Here is a 22234-nt window from a genome sequence, read left to right on the forward strand (position 1 = left end):
AAAAAAAAAAAAAAAAAAAAAAAAAAAAAAAAAAAAAAAAAAGGTTTTGACCATTAGTTCAACCCATTCAGTAAAACCTTATTGAGCACCAAACGTGTTAGATAAGACTTGGTCCCGGGAAGTTTAAAGAAGAATAGGAACATAGTGTGTATTCTCCAGGAGTCCTGAGCTCATGGAGAATAGGAGGCAGAAAAATAATTGTGGCACATCTATCAAATGTTATAGAAGCAAGGACAGAGAGAAAGTGATTAAATCAACATATAACTGTTTTAAGGAATGGCATGTTTGATGAATCTAGTAATATCAGTGAGAATTTTCCAGGAATAAAGGGAGTTCAAGTCCAAGGAAACAAATGTTGACTGTAAGAACACATAAAAATGGCATCGTATTTAGTGCATTTGGGATGTGGCATTCAAAAAAAGGAGGGTAGGGTAGAAATAAGTAGAGTATAGATTATTTTATTCAGACTGTGAGAAAGGGGCATATTGAATTTATGATTTGGGTTTTTTTTCATATTTTACTTTTTCTTATGTTTGAATAGGAGGTGATGAGGTCCTGGATTACTAAGGCAGAGGCAGTAGAGAAAGTGGAACAGAGAGATTCTTCAGTTGTGCTTGGTGGCCAAGTTGGTACATTGCAAATGAGGGCAAAACGGTTTTGCAAATGATTCTGTGTTTTCTCTTATGAATAATGAGTCCATGGCAACATCATTGACTGAGCTAAGTAATTCAGAAATTCAGTGGGCACATTTTATAAAAACAATGACAGTGACAGAGCAAAGAGAATATAGGGAGAAAGAAGATGTTCAGTGACAAATTCTGAAGAACTCTAACATAGAAAAAACAGCTCAGGTAAATGAGAGGTAGGACAGTCCAGTTAAGACATACTATGTCAAAACAAATCATTAGTCTCAAACTTCTTTCTAAATTTTATAATACTTGTCTCAATACCTAGAAAATTAATTATGAGTTATTTAAAACATGTTAGCATATCATCAATGTCTAAAAGTCTCTCTGTATAAAATGCATTGTCAAGAGGCATAAAGGCACAAGGCGCAAGTCGTAATGGAAGAAAGACAGTGATGACTCCAAAAAATGTATAATGAAGTGACTAGAAGAAAAATGGCACTACTGTTAGGAATACAGACAAATGTTGAAAGAAGTTCAATTTCCACTCACTGTGTGGGAATTTGGCTTGTTCAATATAAACAAAATGGTTTCTTAAGTATTTCCCAGAATTCCTCGTGGTTAGCAAGGAGTAACTACTTTGCTGATTTTTAAAATAAACTCTTTGCGGAAGTGATGAAAGCCAATCTTCTTGTCTCCACTTTTTTGAGCCTAAAGAATTTGAAAAGAACTTATAATTTCAGAGTTTAGCACCTGACAATAAGACTGAGGATGAGCTTTCTGGAAAGAGAATTCTGGAAAATGTATAAACAGAGTGAAAATTCCATGCAGACACCATCCAAAGTGATTGGATTATGTTATAATCTTCTGGCTGAGAGGCTTTAAACAAGCACACACTCAGAAATCTTTTAGAGTAATCAGTGATGAGTTTCAGCCAGCAACTCCTTCCATGTTTCAGACTATATCATTAAAACAGCTGAGAAATTGTTTCTCCTGGGGAAGTGCAAAAAGAAGAATCAGCTGGTTGTGATCCTTATAATAGTTGTAGAAATTCAGTGAATTTGGACCATTTCTTAGAAGAACTGAATGTGCATGTGGAAAAACAGAGATACACCAAGTAATCCTCGCTGATAGAGGGATGACACTGAATCCTGCAGTGAGGCCTCAAGGTCTGACAAACAAATGAGTTCAGGTTCCTATTAGGAAGGAAAATCTTAACTACCAAAATACTACCTTAAACAGGTGAGTCACTCATTTGTCAGAACACCAAAGCAACGATGAATCAAGAAAGATCAAATGGTCCTTTTGTCACAGTTTTACCCTGGGAAAGCTCCCAAGGTCTCTGAATCACCAAGTGAAACCAGTGGAGAACTAAGATTTTTGGCTGTTTCCGCTGTGGAGGTGCTTAGATATGGGTAGTAATTTCCAACCCTCAGCTCATTACATTAGGTAGGCTGGATCACTGCATTCTCTAGCCATAGTAAGAGACACTCATGAAGCATCTGTGTGGTAGGGAAAATAGCACTGGGCTTACAGTCAGGTTTCAGTTCAACACTTCATTTTACTCTTCCTAGGTGGGCAAATCTGAGCCTTAGGCCCCTCATCTATATGTGAGGATAACGATACTTCAACTGTGTATTATACGGCTTACGCAAAATAACATATTACAACTTCCCCAGAGTTGGCACATCATAAATTATTTTAAAAAAATCAATCCATTGAATGGATATTTGTTGGTGCTGTGTTATGGGTCAGATTGTCCAGAAAACTTAGGATAAATGAAATAATTTTAAAGTTTATTTATTTATTGAGAGAGAGAAAGAGAAGCAACCAGCAGGGGAGGGGATAGAGAGAGGGAAGACAGAGCATCTGAGGTGGGCTCTGTGCTGACAAGAAAGTCTGATGCCAGGCTCGAAGTCACCAACTGAGATCATGACCTGAGCGAAAGTTGGACACTTAACTGACTGAACCACTGAGGTGCCCCTAAATGAAATGACTTTTAAAAATCTCCTTTTTATTCTCCTATTACTATCTGTATATTTAAATTTTAGAGTTTTCCTCATCGTTAGATGAAGATTTTATTTTAAAAGACAGAGCTAAAATTTAAATAGAAATTAATCTGCATCTATACTTTAATAAAACTAGGCATGAGATGTGGAAATTACCCCCAGGCAGGCTAGCCACTTGAGTTACTGCTACTAATTAGGGTCCCACAAAAGAGCCACATAAAGCTAGACACAACTCCCACTTTGGGGCTCATAGCGCCAATTGACAGACTGCCCTATGTTATTCATAGTTCTTGTCTTTTTGAAGGGCCTGCTATTCTAAGCCAATTTTAAATAACTGCATACCTATCCTTTCCTACAACTGGGGAGTGATGTGTCCCACAAATACTGGTACCAGCAATATGCATGTAAATGTGTGTCTCCTAGAAATATGTCACATTTCCTACAATTTTAGGGATGCCTATAGAAAGTAGACCCTCTGTGCATGAATAGTCATGACATCCTGCCACATGATAGAGTAAGCTTTTTGGATTCCATTGTCTCACATAAAAACAGTGTGCACCACCCTGACCTTGAATATGGGTATTAAAATCAGCAAAAGATCATTTACTCAAGTTTATATAAGATAAGAACTGAGGGGGCACCTGGGTGGTTAAGTTGGTTGAACTTCCAACTCTTGATTTCAGCTCAGGTCCGAGTTGTGGGATGGAGCCCCTCATCAGGCTCTGCACTGAGCATGCTTAAGAGTCTGTTTAAGATTCTCCCTCTCTCTCTCTCTCTCTCTCTCTCTCTCCCTCTCTCCTTGTGGCTCCCTCCCTGACTCATACACTCTCCCTCTCTCTAAAATAAAATAAAATAAAAGAAAAGAACAGAACTGAGAAGAACTCGGCTTTGTGGGAAGACATATCTGCCTATTTCCCTTAGTTTGGATTTCTTTTGATTAGATACAATTATGAGTTCAAGGAAAATTGACTGTCATGACCAGTAGGTTTTGCTCTTCCTCTTTATTGTCAATAAGCTAAAACACTAGCTGGTCTCCCAAAAGCATGAAGAGGCAAAGCTATAGAACCAGCGAGTGTGTCAGTGGAGGAGGTGCACAGAACAGTCTTTCTTCATCTGTAAGTAAACCCAATAAACCATGTGTCTGTAGCTCCTGAAAATGTCCGGGAGGTATTAGTCCCCGATGTGCTCAAGTGGTTCTTCAAGCCTAGCACTAAAGAGGGCACCACTAGCCGTGGCAAGGGGCACACACAAATTCTTAAACTTTCTGACTCTACTCACTGTCCTTTTATCTCAAAAACGGAATGGGGAAAGGGAAGGCGAGGGAGGAGGAGGAGAGGATTTTAGTATTTGTTTTTACGAGTATGGCAAACTAGAATAGGCATTTTAAGTCCCCAGTCTCTCTAACTTTAACCAAGGTTGAGAAAAAACTGATTCTCGTGGTAGTTTAATGCATTCCACAAAGCAAGGGCTACCCATGTAAGAATGTTCTAACAGCTGTTTCCAAAGCCAAATGCAGAGATCTAACAAGCTGACTCTGGTTGTTTGTGAATTAATCACAAATAATTTGAATGTTATTCGTTAGAAGTTTCATATAAGTTGAAAAAAAAATAAACCCATGAAATCCATTATATACATGTTGCACATTTGGTGTAGAATGCGACCCAAATACTGAGGTCTGGGTCTTCTCTGTCTCACCTCCGGCTCAGTGTATTCTCATTAAAAATTCATGAAATAATTGTTTTAGTGCACGAATTATATTTCATATTTCAAATTTATAATTATCAGATGACCTTTACTTTACATTTTTAGCATTTTTTCCATTTAATTATCACAAATACCCTGCTGTGTATTACATTCCCCATTTTATAGATAAGGAAATGGAGGCTCTGAAGGCTTAAGTACCTTGTGAGGACAAATATATTCAAATACATTCACATAGAGCACTGAGGGCAAAAATATTCAAATAGAATTCTTTCTAATGTGAAGTCTCATGCTCTTGTGAAAACATCACCTTGCATTTCTTCAGGACTAGGTAAGCTAATCTAAAAGGCCCTCATAGTTACAGTCTTATCTTGCCCAAAACATATCAAAGTAGGTTGTTTGAGCATATGCTTGTTGGCCAATAGGCAGTTGGAAGGTACTTTCACATTTCCCAGCAAATACTTGGTCATCATTGTATTGTAAATGCTCGTTTCTTTCTCAAAGAGGAAATGCATCCTGGCAGTCTAGCATTCTGACATGGAAAGGGCCAGAGTCAACAGTAAGGAAAGAGTACAATTGCTAAGATAAGCTGCCAGCAAACTACGTACCCCTGCCAAAAAAAGATTAGTGGGTTGCATGAATTTGGAGAAAACCATCAAAGCCACTATCACTTACATGATCAAACTTTTAATGTGTATTTATAAACTAGTATCAACTTTGATTATTATAAATGAGGGGAAATACAACAAATATGTTTGCAAATTTGATGGCTCAGTGTTTGATATTCTTAAATACATTATGGCTTGCTTAGAATCATAGACTCATGGCCATACTAGGAACCTTAGGACTTATAACATTGAACCCTATCATTTTCCAGAAGGAAAATCCACATCCTTGACAAGTAAAATAGCCAAAGATCACACCAGCCTCAGAGCCACATCTTGAGTCCAAATATTATCGTGCCTGAAGTTATACAACTAGCTCTTGGAAGAACTGGAAGTAGGCCTTAGGCTGTCTTTTTCCTTCTCCACAAAGCTTGGTATTTTCCCATCTCAAAGAGACATACAGAGACAAAATTACCAAAAGCAAAATAAGTAAGCTGATAGACACCATAAAAAATAGATATCTAAAGAAAAAAAATGATGAAAAAGTTCAGAAAAAATTTATAACTCAAAGAACAAACTCATTTTATTTTCTGATTTCCCTTTTGCTTTTTTTCCCCCAGAAACTTTAAAACCAACTGGGTAAATATCCATTACTTCGTTTTTGTCAAGGGCAGGTAGTTAGCGCTAATAATAATTGATTTAGAACTGAAACATGTCTCAGCATTTTCCCCTAGAGACCTATTTGAAGAAAATCCAACTACCTTTCTAAAAAGTCACCTCCTCTAATTTTTAATAAGCACTAGGCAATTTATAAAAATAATTTTGGTATATGGCCTAAAGGAAATTTTAACATTAACCTCACTGAATTGTAGGCGTTTTATTGCAAATTTTATGCCAGTTTCCAGGCAAGTAAAACTTTCCTACTTTATAAGTTTTTCAGTTTTATACATCAGCTCTATTCTAAACCCTCGTTATTGATAGCATTTAGATGGGATAAAGAATGGGGTGGGAACCTGGGGCTGGTAGGGCAGGAGAACCGTGCAAGAGAAAGTATGCAAAGAAGAGACAGAAAGTATGGAAATTCCAGAAATGACTCAACCAAATCCAATATTTTCATAAAATCCCAATAGTCAAGGAAAATTTTTAAATAACATTTTAAAGTAATTTGGTTTTGCCTCAATGGCAAACATTGCTCAAGTGTTAAGTCCTGTGAGAAAATTGGATTGCCTAATTTTTGTCTTAATTGTCTTTGTAAGAAAACACACCCATACTTTAAGTTACATTTCAGTATCTCAAAGTCAGAAACAGCTCTTCCTTCTTTAACCCTTGTTTTCACCCATTTCTGCCACAAAACTTAGGAAAATAAGTATCATTTCCAACTTCATACAACAATCCAGTGGAGAAGCAGATATAATTAAATAGTTTGCTGAAGGGTATATAATTAGTAAAAGATAGATGGAGAATTCCCAGTGGGTTAGGCTAACCAAAAATAAACCCTTCACCACTTCTTAACCAGACTAAATCCTTGTGATTGATTGAATTTGTAAAATGACAAACTCTTTCTAGGTCTTCCTGTACAAATAAATAAGGTCAGAAATGCAGATCTTATGTAGACCCAACCATAGTAGTTTATTAAATTTCTTAGCTCGTCCTTTATGTAATTATCACTGCTGCTGAAATTCAGATCTTAGGGTAAATATAACCATACATATTTGTGTACTCCACCCCCTCCCCCCCAAAAAAGAAAAGTAGCCTCCAGGCTTACAGTATCTAATGTTGCACCCATCCTGAGTGACTTTCAATGTTTACTCATAAAAATGGCCCCATTACTGTGACTAGTTTACAGAAATAATTAGTCCTTAAATCTTCAGTAGCTAAATAGATCACTTGCTTTTCTTATTTTGATTGGAATTGGAAAAATATGTAAAAGTTGAGGAAGGCAAGTTAGGTGAGCAATTATCTGAAACATATTTTTCCAATTACCACAAAACACATTTTCCAAAGTTATGGGCAGAATATTATTCTTGTGACTTATTCCTTGACAAAAAGCATACCATAGTCAACAAATTTAGGAGCTAAGGATTATTCTATGTTACTTTGGTGACTCAGTGGGCATTTGTACTTTTTAGTTGAAGTGTGCTCGCATTTTCTCTCAGAACTCTTACTTTGCTTCTTGATCCTCATAGCTCTTTCCCTGGGGAAGGTACCCCCTCCTGAGATCAGAATGAACATTGACATCTTCTTAAGTCACCTTGTCTCCTTGGCCACACTGATTAGTAAAGGGATGGGAACCTGTTCCAAGCTGGTTCTATTACAGAAATTCACTAATTCAGCCACAGTGGTTGGTCTGGGAGTGGCTGTTTGATCCAGACTCTGCAAATCAGAATCTTTCCTTCACAGTTTTCTCACTGGAATTTGGGTAAAAAGATGTCATCATTTTGTTCTTGAGAATATATGACAGCGAGCCTAGTGCTCTTGTGTGTGTTGAGGAGAAGTGTGTCTGAGAATTTGAGGCAATATGCAAAGGAAGAAGAGATGAAAGTCAGCAACACGGAAGACACAGAGGTTGAAGTCTCTGGCTCTAGTTGTCCAAAATCCATATGACATTGGCTCTTTAGTTGGGTTCCTGTTACCAGAAACCAAAGATCCCAACTATAATACCTCAGAGGAGATAACACTTGAGCTAGACCACTACAATAAAGTTCAGTATGCCCAGTCTTAATAGGTGGAAGGGCATTCTAGGAATATTTGTGCACTAAAAGGACATGTGTGTGATTGGGGAACAGTAAGTAGACATGTATGTCTCAAATGTAGGTTGTATGCAAGGGACACCTGCCTTTTTTATTGTTTTTCTTTGCTTTTCACCCATCTACTTTTCAAAAAATATAGTGCAAGAAATCTATTGCAAGAAATGAACAGTATCAGGGTGCCTGGTGGCTCAGTCAGTTAAATGTCCAACTTTGGCTCAGTCATGCTCTCACAGTTCATTAGTTCAAGCCCTGCATCACTCTCTCCACTGTCAGCATGGAGCCTACTTCTGCCTCTGTCCCCATCTCTGTCTGCCCCTCCTCCACGTGGGCACAGGCCAAATGTAGTATGAATTACTACAATTTACAGGAATTTTCTATTAGCCATGCATTTTCTGAAGTGCTTTACATAAGGCAGCTGTTTTCAAACTGTGATAAGCAGATCTCCACATGCTGTGTGGAGTGATGGGCTTGCGGGAGTACAAGTACCGGCATGACCATGGAGGAGGCAAAGGTCTCTAGTCTCCTTCTCCAGGCACATCTTTGAATAAAGCATCCCTTTTCCTCTTAGTTCAGTCATGGACTTCCACGTATGATTGCTTCTACAGATTTCTGCTAAAATATATATAAGAACCATTAATAGACATCTTCTCAATTCTCACAATAAAGCCATGAGACATATTATTATCTTCATTTTATAGCTGAAGAAACTGAGGCATAAAAAGATTAAGACACACACTAAAGATTACCTAGCCAGTAAAAGGCAGAGTCAGGATTTGGACTTTGCCTTCTTTGCCTCTCCCCAGAGGCCTTATTCTTATCTGCCACATGCTACTACTATTGCCAGTGCAGCTTTACAGCTCCTACCAGGACACTGATCTCCTTACTGATCCTCATGTTTGCCTCTTGATTCTGTGAAAACCTACACAGCTGAAGACCAAGCACAAACCTGTAGTCTGACATGTAGTCAGACTGGATGCAGCAAAGAAACAAGCCAGAGCAGTTGTGGAATACCACTCAAGTGAGATGGAGAAGCTTCTTACGTAAGGCTTGAGTCCCTGCTGAAGAATTCAGAGCAGGGTGTAAGGGAGTTAACAATCAGTTCTGGACCTGCTGTTTCCCAAGCAAGGATAGGAGAAGCAGAAATTAACTAGGGTTGGGGGGCCATCATGAGTGGAGGGCGGTTGATCAATTGAGTATTCCCAGTAATAGATGGGAAGTAAAGCAGACCGGGGGCATCATGGGTAACACAGCACTAGCCCCTCAATGAAGGGGCCATTATGGAATTTTGTAGCTGTGGCTTGACCTCTGAAGTATCTCCAGTGAAGCTTACAGTTGGCATTATCTGTGTCTTTCACACTAACCTGAATAATGACATGTGGCTTTGTTCTTTTTCCATCTAATCTGATTTCCACTCTCAGTGCCAGACAGATTTCTACTCTTTGACTTAAGTTTGCTGCTATCCCAACAAATGTTCTGTTAACTTGACAAATTTCAATAGCAAACACCCACTGATACGTACCTAATACAGTGAATGTATAGTAAACATGCCTCTAGGTTGTGGGGAATCAACCATCTTATCTAAAATCTTTCTTCCCTAAGTCCGGGACCAGTTATAAGACTGAAAGAGTCTGAAGTAATGTTCTAACAAGACAAATCAGGGGATTCCACAACCAAGTGGTAAAATAGATAGATGGCTTTTTAAAATGATTTTATTTTTAAGTAATCTGTACTCCCAATGTGGGGTTCAAACTCACCACCCAAGATCAAGAGTCACATGCTCTACTGACTGAGCCAGCCACGTACCACAATAAATGCCTTTTTGTTGTGGTTTTTTTTTTTTTTTTCAATATCCTCTCTCTGATGGAGAAAAAAACCCGGGATTTCCTGAAGAAAAGCATTTATAGGAATGGATAACCCCTTTCCTTGCCCCAGATCCCTAAAAGTTAGAGAGATTATGGAATAGAAAGAATATAAAATGTAAGGAAATACCAACGGTTCCACTACAGATCACAGTGGTTTCCTTTGTCTTCTTTATTAAGCCCCCTTTCCTACCCTTTCGCTTTCTCTCCCAACTTGTACCCTTAATCAGAAAAGGTTAAGGGCTTCTAGCTGTTAAGATTATTTATATTATAACATTACAGATCAAGTATTCACTATGTGCAGCACTTGGTATTAGTCAACCCAGCTGAAAATACAGTTTGGGTTTATTCCTTTTCCTGAAGTGTTTACAATTTAGAAATATGAACAGTGTGAACACAAAGAGTGACACCACAAGAATGAACTTCTCTGTCCCATGGCATCATGCACAAGAGCTAAGCAGTAGCAATTTGGATTGGACTATAATGTCCAAATTGAAGCATCAAAAAAGAGATTTGTGGGATGCCTGGGTGGCTCAGTCAGTTAAGCATCCGACTCTTGATTTTGGCTCAGGTCATGATCTCACAGTCAATGAGTTCAAGCCCCCCATCAGGCTCTACACTGACAGTGTGGAGCCTGCTAGGGATTCTCTCTCTCCCTCTCTGCCCCTCCCCTGTTCTCACTCTCTCAAAATAAATAAATGGAAAAAAAACAAGAAAGTAGATCTGTATTAAAAACTGACTAGAATGGTTCTCTGCTTATCATAAAACTTGCAAAGATGGTTAAACACTGCTTAACTTTTAATTAGAATTTCCCTTCTCAACATAAAACTCCCTCCATTAGGAATCCTTTCTGAAAGAAATAATAGATCAGTGAAGGTTAGGTAAAAAAAAATCAAGAAAATCCAGTAGAAAAAATATATTACTCTAAATTGGCTTTGGTTTTGTTCTGATAGGGAAAAATGATTCACATGTTCATGTTTGACATGCAGTAAATATGTGAAAGCAAAATATATGTTTACTACTTACCATATAATTATGACATTGTGCTTGATAGCATTATTTTGATATACATTTTGTTAGATATAAAACCAATATATATTGAAAACCCTTGAAGAATAAGGGGAGCCCACATTTAAAATGCCCTTTAAATAGTAATTCAGTCAGGTCTCTAATTTGTGCTTGGAATGTGGAAGAGAATTGAAGATGAAGACCACAATTACATAAGCTTGAGCCATTAGAGAAATTAAATATAACACACATAAACATGAAGAGTTTATTTAAAATAAATCAAATATCCTGATGTTGAAGCCACAAATTATGAAATTGTATTTGGTTTTCATACTAACACCAAAACTTCAAGCTGGCATCCACAATTGCCTAAACTTCTTTCTGCAGCCAAAGTTTGTATGAGCCAACCCACCATTTAGGCAAGTACATGAATGTGGACCCGTCACCGATGTAATTTGTGGTCAAAGGACGCAGCAGTACAGAGAGACCCTGCACTCATTGTCAGACAAAAGTCTTCAGAACAGATCATTTAACTTAGGTCAGACTTTGAAAACTAATGTTTTTCTGTGTGATTGAGGTTTACTATTGGTCACCTTGTCAGAATAAAATAACATGTGGACTGTGGCATAATTTTTAAAATAGCTATGTAGAAAAATAGAATGAAAAAATACTACGTGAATCCAAAGACTCTTTGAAACAACTTAGGTGCTGTGCTTTCTCATATGTCTCATACAATTTTCCTTCTGTGCCTTTTTAAGTGTGGAGGGTAGCGTCCTTATGCATTTCTAGAACTGATCCTTTTCCAAAGCTATCTGTAGAAAGTGGCAGAAAATGGAAAACGGCCTTTGGGGCCTGACCAATCTGAGATGGAAACCTGGCTCTGCCAGTCTACTGGCAATTGGCTTTGAGCAAGTCATTTTACCTGACACTGAGTTACCTAATCTATAAAAGCAGGATAGTAAGACCTACCATTACAGGCTGTTGTGTTAACGTCATAATATATACAACTGGCCAGCTTAGTGTCTGTCTTATGGCTGTAGATCAGGAAGTAGTAGCATTCATAGTTTGCTATTAGTGTTATCGCTATTGATAATGTTATGCAGCATCAGCATTAATGGACTATAAGCAGCCACTTATATTGCCCTTCTTGTTTGCCCACACTTTTGACCCTCACCGTCCTGCTTATTTTTTTATCTGTGTCAAATGATACTTCTCTTAAGTTTTCCATGCAGTACTCAATGCTACTAACAGGGTACTAGTGAAATACATGTTTGTAGATAGACACAATCATCTTCCATCCTGTGGAGAATGGGAATGTGCTTCTAATGACTAGAGAGTCAAGATAAATGCCCTGACTCTTCCTAATACAAGAGGAATATTCCACAGAGAGGGCTGTTTGGGGTCACTGTTAGTATAGTAGCTAATAATGTTTTAAGGTTTCAGAATAACTTCTAAAACTTGTGTCTATAACTTGACACACATCTATTATATTTATGAGCTGTTGACTGTAGTTTTTAGCTCAGCATTCATCCCAGCAGTGTGTTCAGTGAAGATACTGCCTAATAGATGTGGAGAGTGGAAAAGAAGAGTGTGCCTTCTTGATCCCCTTTGTTAGCCTTTTCTCAAGAATTCCAACGTGGGCAATACCTGCACCCATAAACTGGACCACAGGAGGAACCCTTCTAGATGTAATGATTAGCTCAAGATGTAATTCAAGTCCAGAGTACATGACATCACTTTTATTTTTAATTCATAACATAGTATCTCAAAGCAATTTTTCCTTATATAAAAATTTGAATAGGTTATTTACTATTATCAAGAATACACAGAAATTAATAGGAAGATGGCGGCATAGGAGGACCCTGGACTCACTGCATCCTGCTGATCACTTAGACTCCACCCACACCTGCCTAAATAACCCAGAAAACCACCAGAAGACTAGCAGAATGGATTCTCTGGAGCCAAGCATAGGCGACAGGCCCACAGAAGAGGGTAGGAAGGGCAGAGAGGCAGTGTACACTACATGGACTGGCAGGAGAGAGCCCGGGCAGAGGGGCAGCCCACCGGCAAAGCAGAGCCCCCGAGTCTGGCTTGCAAAAGTGGAGGGGACAGATGGAGTGTGTTCGGACAGCAAGCGGTACTTAACATCTGGAAGGTTATAAGCTAACAGTTCTGCTCAGAGAGAAGGAGGGCTGGGGGACAACGAGAGGAGAGTTGTTGAGCCCTGGACGTCAGAACTCAGCTTGGTGGGGAACAAAGGTGCTCGCCAGCGCCATCTCCCTCGCCCATCCCCCAGCCAAAATCCCAAAGGGAACCAGTTCCTGTCAGGGAACTTTCTTGCCCTGTGCAAACACCCAACATTGTGCTTCTGAGGATCCATCCCTCTGGTGGTGGGTCTGACTCCCTCCAGGTGCTGCAGGGCCCCTCCCAAAGCGGATCTCTGAAGGAAAAGTGAGCTGAGCCTGCCCCTCCCGCTCTTGTGCACCTTGCCAATCCACCCCAGCTAATATGCCAGATCCCCAGCACCATAAGCCTGGCAGTGTGCAAGTAGCCCAGACGGGCCACGCCACCCCACAGTGAATCCCGCCCCTAGGAGAGGGGAAGAGAAGGCACACACCAGTCTGACTGTGGCCCCAGTGGTGGGCTGGGGGCAGACATCAGGTCTGGCTGCAGGCCCCGCTCACCAACGCAAGTTATTCAAGACAGCACAGGGCAAGTGCCCCGCAGTCCCGCACCACTCCAGGGACTATCCAAAATGAAGAAATGGAAGAATTCCCCTCAAAAGAATCTCCAGGAAATAACGACAGCTAACAAACTGATCAAAAAGGATTTAAACAATATAACAGAAAGTGAATTTAGAATAATAGTCATAAAATTAATCGCTGGGCTTGAAAACAGTATAGAGGACAGCAGAGAATCTCTTGCTACAGAGATCAAGGGACTAAGGAACAGCCAGGAGGAGCTAAAAAATGCTATAAATGAGCTGCAAAATAAAATGGAGGCGACCACAGCTCGGATTGAAGAGGCAGAGAAGAGAATAGGTGAACTACAAGATAAAATTATGGGAAAAGAGGAAGCTGAGAAAAAGAGAGATAAAAAAATCCAGGAGTATGAGGGGAAAATTAGAGAACTAAGTGATGCACTAAAGAGAAATAATCTACGCATAATTGGTATTCCAGAGGAAGAAGAGAGAGGGAAAGGTGCTGAAGGTGTACTTGAAGAAATAATAGCTAAGAACTTCCCTGATCTGGGGAAGGAAAAAGGCATTGAAATCCAAGAGGCACAGAGAACTCCCTTCAGAAGTAACTTGAATCGATCTTCTGCATGACATATAATGGTGAAACTGGCAAAATACAAGGATAAAGAGAAAATTCTGAAAGCAGCTAAGGATAAACATATTCTAACATATAAAGGGAGACTGATAAGACTTGTGACAGATCTCTCTACTGAAACTTGGCAGGCCAGAAAGGAATGGCAGGAAATCTTCCATGTGATGAACAGAAAAAAATATGCAGCCGAGAATCCTTTATTCAGCAAATCTGTCATTTAGAATAGAAGGAGAGATAAAGGTCTTCCCAAAAAAACAAAAACTGAAGGAATTCATCACCACTAAACCAGCTCTACAAGAGATCCTAAGGGGGATCCTGTGAAACAAAGTACCAGAGACATCACTACAAGCATGAAACCTACAGACATCACAATGACTCTAAACTCATATCTTTCTATAATAACACTGAACGTAAATGGACTAAATGCTCCAACCAAAAGACATAGGGTATCAGAATGGATAAAAAAACAAGACCCATCTACTTGTCATCTACCAGAGACTCATTTTAGACCTGAGGACACCTTCAGATTGAAAGTGAGGGGATGGAGAATTATTTATCATGCTACTGGAAGTCAAAAAAGAGCTGGAGTAGCCATACTTATGTCAGACAAACTAGACTTTAAATTAAAGACTGTAACAAGAGATGAGGAAGGGCATTATATAATAATTATAGGGTCTATCCATCAGGAAGAGCTAACAATTATAAATGTCTATGCGCCGAATACGGGAGCCCCCACATATATAAAACAATTAATCACAAACATAAGCAACCTTATTGATAAGAATGTGGTAATTGCAGGGGACTTTAACACCCCACTTACAGAAATGGATAGATCATCTAGACACACGGTCAATAAAGAAACAAGGGCCCTGAATGATACATTGGATCAGATGGACTTGACAGATATATTTAGAACTCTGCATCCCCAAAAAACAGAATATACTTTCTTCTCGAGTGCGCATGGAACCTTCTCCAAGATAGATCACATTCTGGGTCACAAAACAGCCCTTCATAAGTATACAAGAACTGAGATCATACCATGCATACTTTCAGACCACAATGCTATGAAGCTTGAAATCAACCACAGGAAAAAGCATGGAGGTTAAAGAACACCCTATTAAAGAATGAATGGGTCAACCAGGAAATTAGAGAAGAAATTTAAAAATATATGGAAACAAACGAAAATGAAAATACAACAATCCAAATGCTTTGGGATGCAGCGAAGGCAGTCCTGAGAGGAAAATACATTGCAATCCAGGCCTATCTCAAGAAACAAGAAAAATTCCAAATACAAAATCTAACAGAACACCTAAAGGAAATAGAAGGAGAACAGCAAAGACACCCTAAACCCAGCAGAAGAAGAACAATAATAAAGATCAGAGCAGAAATAAACAATATAGAATCTAAAAAAACTGTAGAGCAGATCAACGAAACCAAGAGTTGGTTTTTTGAAAAAATAAACAAAATTGACAAACCTCTAGCCAGGCTTCTAAAAAAGAAAAGGGAGATGACCCAAATAGATAAAATCATGAATGAAAATGGAATTATTACAATCCCTCAGAAATACAAGCAAATATCAGGGAATACTATGAAAAACTATATGCCAACAAACTGGACAACCTGGAAGAAATGGACAAATTCCTAAACACCCAGACACTTACAAAACTCATTCAGGAGGAAATAGAAAGCTTGAACAGACCCATAACCAGCGAAGAAATTGAATCAGTTATCAAAACTCTCCCAACAAATAAGAGTCTGGGACCAGATGGCTTCCCAGGGGAGTTCTACCAGACGTTTAAAGCAGAGATAATACCTATCCTTCTCAAGCTATTCCAACAAATAGAAAGGGAAGGAAAACTTCCAGACTTATTCTATGAAGCCAGTATTACTTTGATTCCTAAACCAGACAGAGACCCAGTAAAAAAAGAGAACTACAGGCCAATATCCCTGATGAATATGGATGCAAAAATTCTCAATAAGATACCAGCAAATCGAATTCAACAGCATATAAAAAGAATTATTCACCATGATCAAGCGGGATTCATTCCTGGGATGCAGGGCTCGTTCAACATTTGTAAATCAATCAATGAGATACATCACATTAATAATAGAAAACATAAGAACCATATGATCCTGTCAATCAATGCAGAAAAATCATTTGACAAAATTCAGCATCCTTTCTTAATAAAAACCCTCGAGAAAGTCGGAATAGAAGGAACATACTTAATCATCATAAAAGCCATTTATGAAAAGCCCACAGCTAATATCATCCTCAGTGGGGAAAAACTGAGAGCTTTCCCCATGAGATCAGGAACAGGACAGGGATGTCCACTCTCACCGCTGTTGTTTAACATAGTGTTGGAAGTTCTAGCATCAGGAATAAGACAACAAAAGGAAATTAAAGGCATCAAAATTGGCAAAGATGAAGTTAAGCTTTCACTTTTTGCAGATGACATGATATTATACATGGAAAACCCAATAGACTCCACCAAAAGTCTGATAGAACTGATACATGAATTCAGCAAAGTCGCAGGATACAAGATCAATGTACAGAAATCAGTTGCATTCTTATACACTAATAATGAAGCAATAGAAAGACAAATAAAGAAACTGATCCCATTCACAATTGCACCAAGAAGCATAAAATACCTAGGAATAAACCTGACCAAAGATGTAAAAGATCTGTATGCTGAAAACTAGAGAAAACTTATGAAGGAAATTGAAGAAGATATAAAGAAATGGAAAAATATTCCATGCTCATGGATTGGAAGAATAAATATTGTCAAAATGTCAATACTACCCAAAGCTATCTACACATTCAATGCAATCCCAATCAAAATTGCACCAGAATTCTTCTCGAAGCTAGAACAAGCAATCCTAAAATTCATATGGAACCACAAAAGGCCCCAAATAGCCAAAGTAATTTTGAAGAAGAAGACCAAAGCAGGAGGCATCAAAATTCCAGACTTTAGCCTCTACTACAAAGCTGTCATCATCAAGACAGCATGGTATTGGCACAAAACCAGACACATAGACCAATGGAATAGAATAGAAACCCCAGAACTAGACCCACAAAAGTATGGCCAACTCATCTTTGACAAAGCAGGAAAGAGAACATCCAATGGAAAAAAGACAGTCTCTTTAACAAATGGTGCTGGGAGAACTGGACAGCAACATGCAGAAGGTTGAAACTAGACCACTTTCTCACACCATTCACAAAAATAAACTCAAAATGGATAAAGGACCTGAATGTGAGACAGGAAACCATCAAAACCTTAGAGGAGAAAGCAGGAAAAGACCTCTCTGACCTCAGCCATAGCAATTTCTTACTTGACACATCCCCAAAGGCAAGGGAATTAAAAGCAAAAATGAGCTATTGGGACCTCATGAAGATAAAAAGTTTCTGCACATCAAAGGAACCAATCAACAAAACTAAAAGGCAACCAATGGAATGGGAAAAGATATTTGCAAATGACATATCGAACAAAAGGCTAGTATCCAAAATCTATAAAGAGCTCACCAAACTCCACACCCGAAAAACAAATAACCCAGTGAAGAAATGGGCAGAAAACATGAATAGACACTTCTCTAAAGAAGACATCCGGATGGCCAACAGGCACATGAAAAGATGCTCAACGTCGCTCCTCATCAGGGAAATACAAGTCAAAACCACACTCAGTTATCACCTCACACCAGTCAGAGTGGCCAAAATGAACAAATCAGGAGACTATAGATGCTGGAGAGGATGTGGAGAAACGGGAACCCTCTTGCACTGTTGATGGGAATGCAAACTGGTGCAGCCGCTCTGGAAAACAGTGTGGAAGTTCCTAAAAAAATTAAAAATAGACCTACCCTATGACCCAGCAGTAGCACTGCTAGGAATTTACCCAAGGGATACAGGCGTACTCATGCATAGGGTCACTTGTACCCCAATGTTTATAGCAGCACTCAACAATAGGCAAATTATGGAAAGAGCCTTAATGGCCATCAACTGATGGATAAAGAAATTGTGGTTTATATACACAATGGAGTACTACGTGGCAATGAGAAAGAATGAAATATGGCCCTTTGTAGCAACATGGATGGAACTGGAGAGTGTCATGTTAAGTGAAATAAGCCATACAGAGAAAGACAGATACCATATGTGTTCACTCTTATGTGGATCCTGAGAAACTTAACAGGAACCCATGGGGGAAGGAAAGGATAAAAAAAAAGAGGTTAGAGTGAGGGAGAGCCAAAGCATAAGAGACTCTTAAAAACTGAGAACAAACTGAGGGCTCTGATGGGGGGTGGGAGGGAGGGGAAGGGTGGGTGATGGGTATTGAGGAGGGCACCTGTTGGGATGAGCACCTATTTTATATATATATTATATATACACATATATTATATATATATATTATATACATTATATATATTGTTTATTTATATATATATAAATATATTTATATATATTATGTATATTATATTATATATATATTACTCAAATCATTTGTGTCTGAGCACCTAAATGCCTTAAAACTATTGGGATATGAAATTATGCAAAATTTATCTACTATACCCATGATGTTTTTATACCAGGTAACATTATTAGTATTTTTAGTACATCTTTTTATCTTATTTTTTAACACCTTCTGTGTTTTTTCATTTGTTTGCTTATTTCCATATGTTTTTTCACTTATCACCTTCTTGTAGGAATTTGGGACAGCTGGATTATAGGGAAAACCTAAGCATTTGTGATCTTATCATAAATGATTTATAAGAACATGTTGTAGAGAGTCACGTGCTCTCACACACAAAATTCTTGATCAAATGTTTTTTTTTTCTTTATATTACTTAAGAACAGAGAAATTTTTTTAAAGGAACCATTTGATTTTCAAGCCTACATAATCTGGCCTTTCCCAAAGCAGGGTAAAGGAGAAACAGTGCCATTCTCAATGAAATAATATGTACTTTTTTATTTACTTCGCAGGTGTATCCACCCTATCACCAAGCCTTCTTGGCTTACTGCTGCCTGCCCTTGGCATCCTTGTCTACCTGGATTTCTGAGTGTGATGTGACAGCTGCTGCTCCCAGCCCAGCTTAGAGGACACAGAGGACACCTTCATCCCTATGATGAATATAATTCCTTCCATTTTCTGTGGCTCCACCCTAAGCCAAATAAATGATACTTTAACAAACTCTCCAACTGATTTACAACACACATTATGACTGAGGCATTCAGGAACCACTTTGTCCAAAAGAATAAACTTTTAAATGGGTATAAAATGATTTTTAACTCGTTCCAATATGCCTTATAAACCACTTAACCTGATTCTGTGACAGTTGCATGATTTAATCCAATGGGACAAGTTACAGTGTTCAATTCAATACTATAGGCTGTAGAGTGAAAAGTAAAATCACCATACACAGGTGCTTTAAATTTAATAAGTTGTGAAATATAATAGAGGTTGAAATGTTGATTGTATGTGGTAAATGTAAGAGTAAAACAGTCTCTTGTACTATTCTCTGTTTCGGGTCCTGCATATTTTTGAATGGCCCCTATCATTCATGACATTTTGAGTTTTCTTGAAAAAAAAAATAGAGTATAACTGAAACATTTTGACATAAATTCCATGAGCAACTCATTTTACTGAATGAGTTGAAAGATTCTGAATATTGAAAACCAAATTCTAGAAATTGTTATCAGTATTCTTATTTTGGAAGTAAGTAATTTTCTAAATGCTTGATTTTTCAGAATCAGTAATAATTTTACGTTAGATTTTTAGTGGTAAAGTTAACATACCATAGGAAGGTTTTTCTTTACTTTTATATGATATTCTGAAAATATTTTATGCTTTTCTCATCATCAGTTTCAAACCTCAAAAATCACAGCTCTTCTCTAGAGTATCATCATATTGCTGTATTTATTCATACATAGAATAATGAATTTTGAAAAGTAGAATGCTTTCATTTTTTAATTGAGAGGTGACAGTCGTTACACAGCTAGAAATAAACAATGTTAAGTGAGTATAAGTGTGATCTAATACTATTCTAAGGATCTTTGTTTTTGTGCTCCATTTCTAAGTAAAAGCTTTCTTTATTGAAGGTATCAAGAAATCACCTATAGTTTGGAAAATCTACAATATACCTTATTTTTTTTAATTTGCTAGTAAACTCATTTCCCACTTCAATGCAATACTGAAAACTGGCTAAAAATACCAAATCAATATGTTGCTAATGGTACTTTGAAAGTATGCAAACTGGAAGGCCAGGAGGAGACAAATAATGTGTCCAATGGTGTCTCCCAAGTGTTGGTGCTTTAGGTTTTCATAAGTTGTAAAAAGGAAGATGCACATTTCTTCATTCTCCATGGTATGCAAGGAAATGTGTTTGAGTGTGGGTGTGAGAGAAATGGAATAATAAAGGATTAGCTGGCTCATGAAACAGTGCAATGTCTGATGATTCAGGAGGTATAATCCTATTTTATTAGCACAACCTTGCTAGCTAATTAGAGATAGAGTTTATCTTTTTAGAAAGGATACCTTATAGGTTCATAAAAAAATATTTACAGGCAGCAAAATAGAACTATTACTACTTTACCCCCTTTTCTTTAATTTGTATAATTTTTGTACTATATATCTATGTGTAAATGTTTAGAGCTTTCATTATGAAAATATCAATAAATATGTCATTAGTTTACATTCAACTCTTTGTTATAAAATTAAACTTTTTAATAATAAGTGAAATGGATGATTTCCCAGTGGAAGTACGTCAACAGTCTTAAAAGCATTACCAGATTTCATAAAGTACATAATTATTTGAAAAAGAAACAAAATCTCTTCCTACTTTAGGGAAACGAATACGGTGTAAGCCTTCTGTACAAATGTTTGTGTTTTCATTGTTACACTTTGGGGTTTTCCTTTTGCAATGTGACCCATGTTGGGCATTTTTATATAATCGACAACAACTAAATCTTTTGCCAAATGCATGCTCGCCTTTTATTTCTAATGTATTGCAGTAAAGAGCAAAACTGGTTAGATTTTGCATGAAATGGTTCTGAAAGGTAAGAAGAAAACAGACTTTGGAGGTTGTTTCATTTTAAATTTGTGACAGAGATAAGGTAGATTACAATCTCTCATACACTGATAACTCAAGCTTTTCATTTCCTCATACAGTTGTACAAATTTGACTGGGACCATCAGTTTTAAACTGTTGTCAAACTAACTAATGTATCATCTGCTTAAGACGCAAGATTCTTAATTAAACTTTATATAGATATAGACATATCTGTTGTTTCTTTGTATTTCAGGAAAGGTGATAGTAGTTTTATTTGATACTGATAAATATTGAATTGATTTTTTTAGTTATTTTTTATCATTTTTTCAATGGAGTAGTATAGGACTGTGCTTTGTCCTTTTTATGAATGAAAACAAATTATAAAGAAATAAATGTCTTACTGTTACCCAAAAAATAGCAACTGTCCTTTCAATTTACCTAAAGTTTAAAACTCATTTTTAGAAGGTTTTCTTTCCTTTTTTTTTTTTTAAGTTTATTTTTTTATTTTGAGAGAAAGTGTGCGGGGGAGGGGCAGAGAGAGAGAGAGAGAGAATGTCAAGCAGGCCTGTGCTGTTAGCACATAGCCTGATGCGGGGCTCAAACCCATGAACCATGAGATCATGACCTGAGCCGAAATCAAGAGTTGGATATTTAACCGACTGAGCCACCCAGGTTCCCCTAGAAGGTTTCGTTGTAAATTCAACTGCATGGAATAAATATTACTTGTTAAGTAACAGTTAAATGTTTGAACGGTTCTACAAAAAATATACACACAAATGTAAAGACACACACAAACACATACACACACAAGCTTGCACGTACACACACAGGCATTATTACATTGAAATAAGATCATCTAGTAAAAAACTTCAATTTTGTGGATTCCCATGAATCTAATGCTAGACACTAAAGCAAACTGCTAAAAGCTAAAAAAAGAAAAAAAGGCTATTCAACCCTGAATGAACTGAAATTCTAATAGAGGAATTTGCATAAAAGCATGTCTCTAAAGACAGGAGTCTGGTACAGGTAAAGTTTCTCTGAATCCTGATTTAGACTAAGCCCAAAGTTCTGAATCCCAGGGCTCCCTGTGTTCTGCCTGACAATCTTCTGTGTTCTGATTGTGATTTCTCATTGGCATTCCGACCTCCCTTCCTGTTTCATGAAACTTGCTTCCACACTGGATCCTGGTTTCCCTTTCGGACCCCTGCCTCTGTTTCTTGACCCTAAGTATTAGATTACTTCCCTTCTAATATTTTGCTTTTGGTATTTGACCTTGGATTGACCCTAGCTCTAATTCCCCAGACTTTGGGAG

General features: G+C 37.8%; 1 protein-coding gene across 2 annotated transcripts in view; it reads left to right on the top strand.

The window, feature by feature from the left end:
• The window catches only part of CNTN1 (contactin 1), a 364093-nt gene extending 342739 nt beyond the window's left edge, over positions 1–21354 (top strand). For both annotated transcript variants that reach the window (XM_049625293.1, XM_049625294.1), the window contains one exon: positions 18857–21354. In XM_049625293.1, the coding sequence (XP_049481250.1) occupies positions 18857–18933 (77 nt within the window). In that variant the 3' untranslated portion in view covers positions 18934–21354. The remainder of the gene's footprint in view (positions 1–18856) is intronic.
• The last annotated feature ends 880 nt before the right edge of the window (positions 21355–22234 follow it).

The sequence above is a fragment of the Panthera uncia genome, chromosome B4 (assembly GCF_023721935.1).
Source record: "Panthera uncia isolate 11264 chromosome B4, Puncia_PCG_1.0, whole genome shotgun sequence".
In the NCBI taxonomy this organism is placed as follows: domain Eukaryota; kingdom Metazoa; phylum Chordata; class Mammalia; order Carnivora; family Felidae; genus Panthera; species Panthera uncia.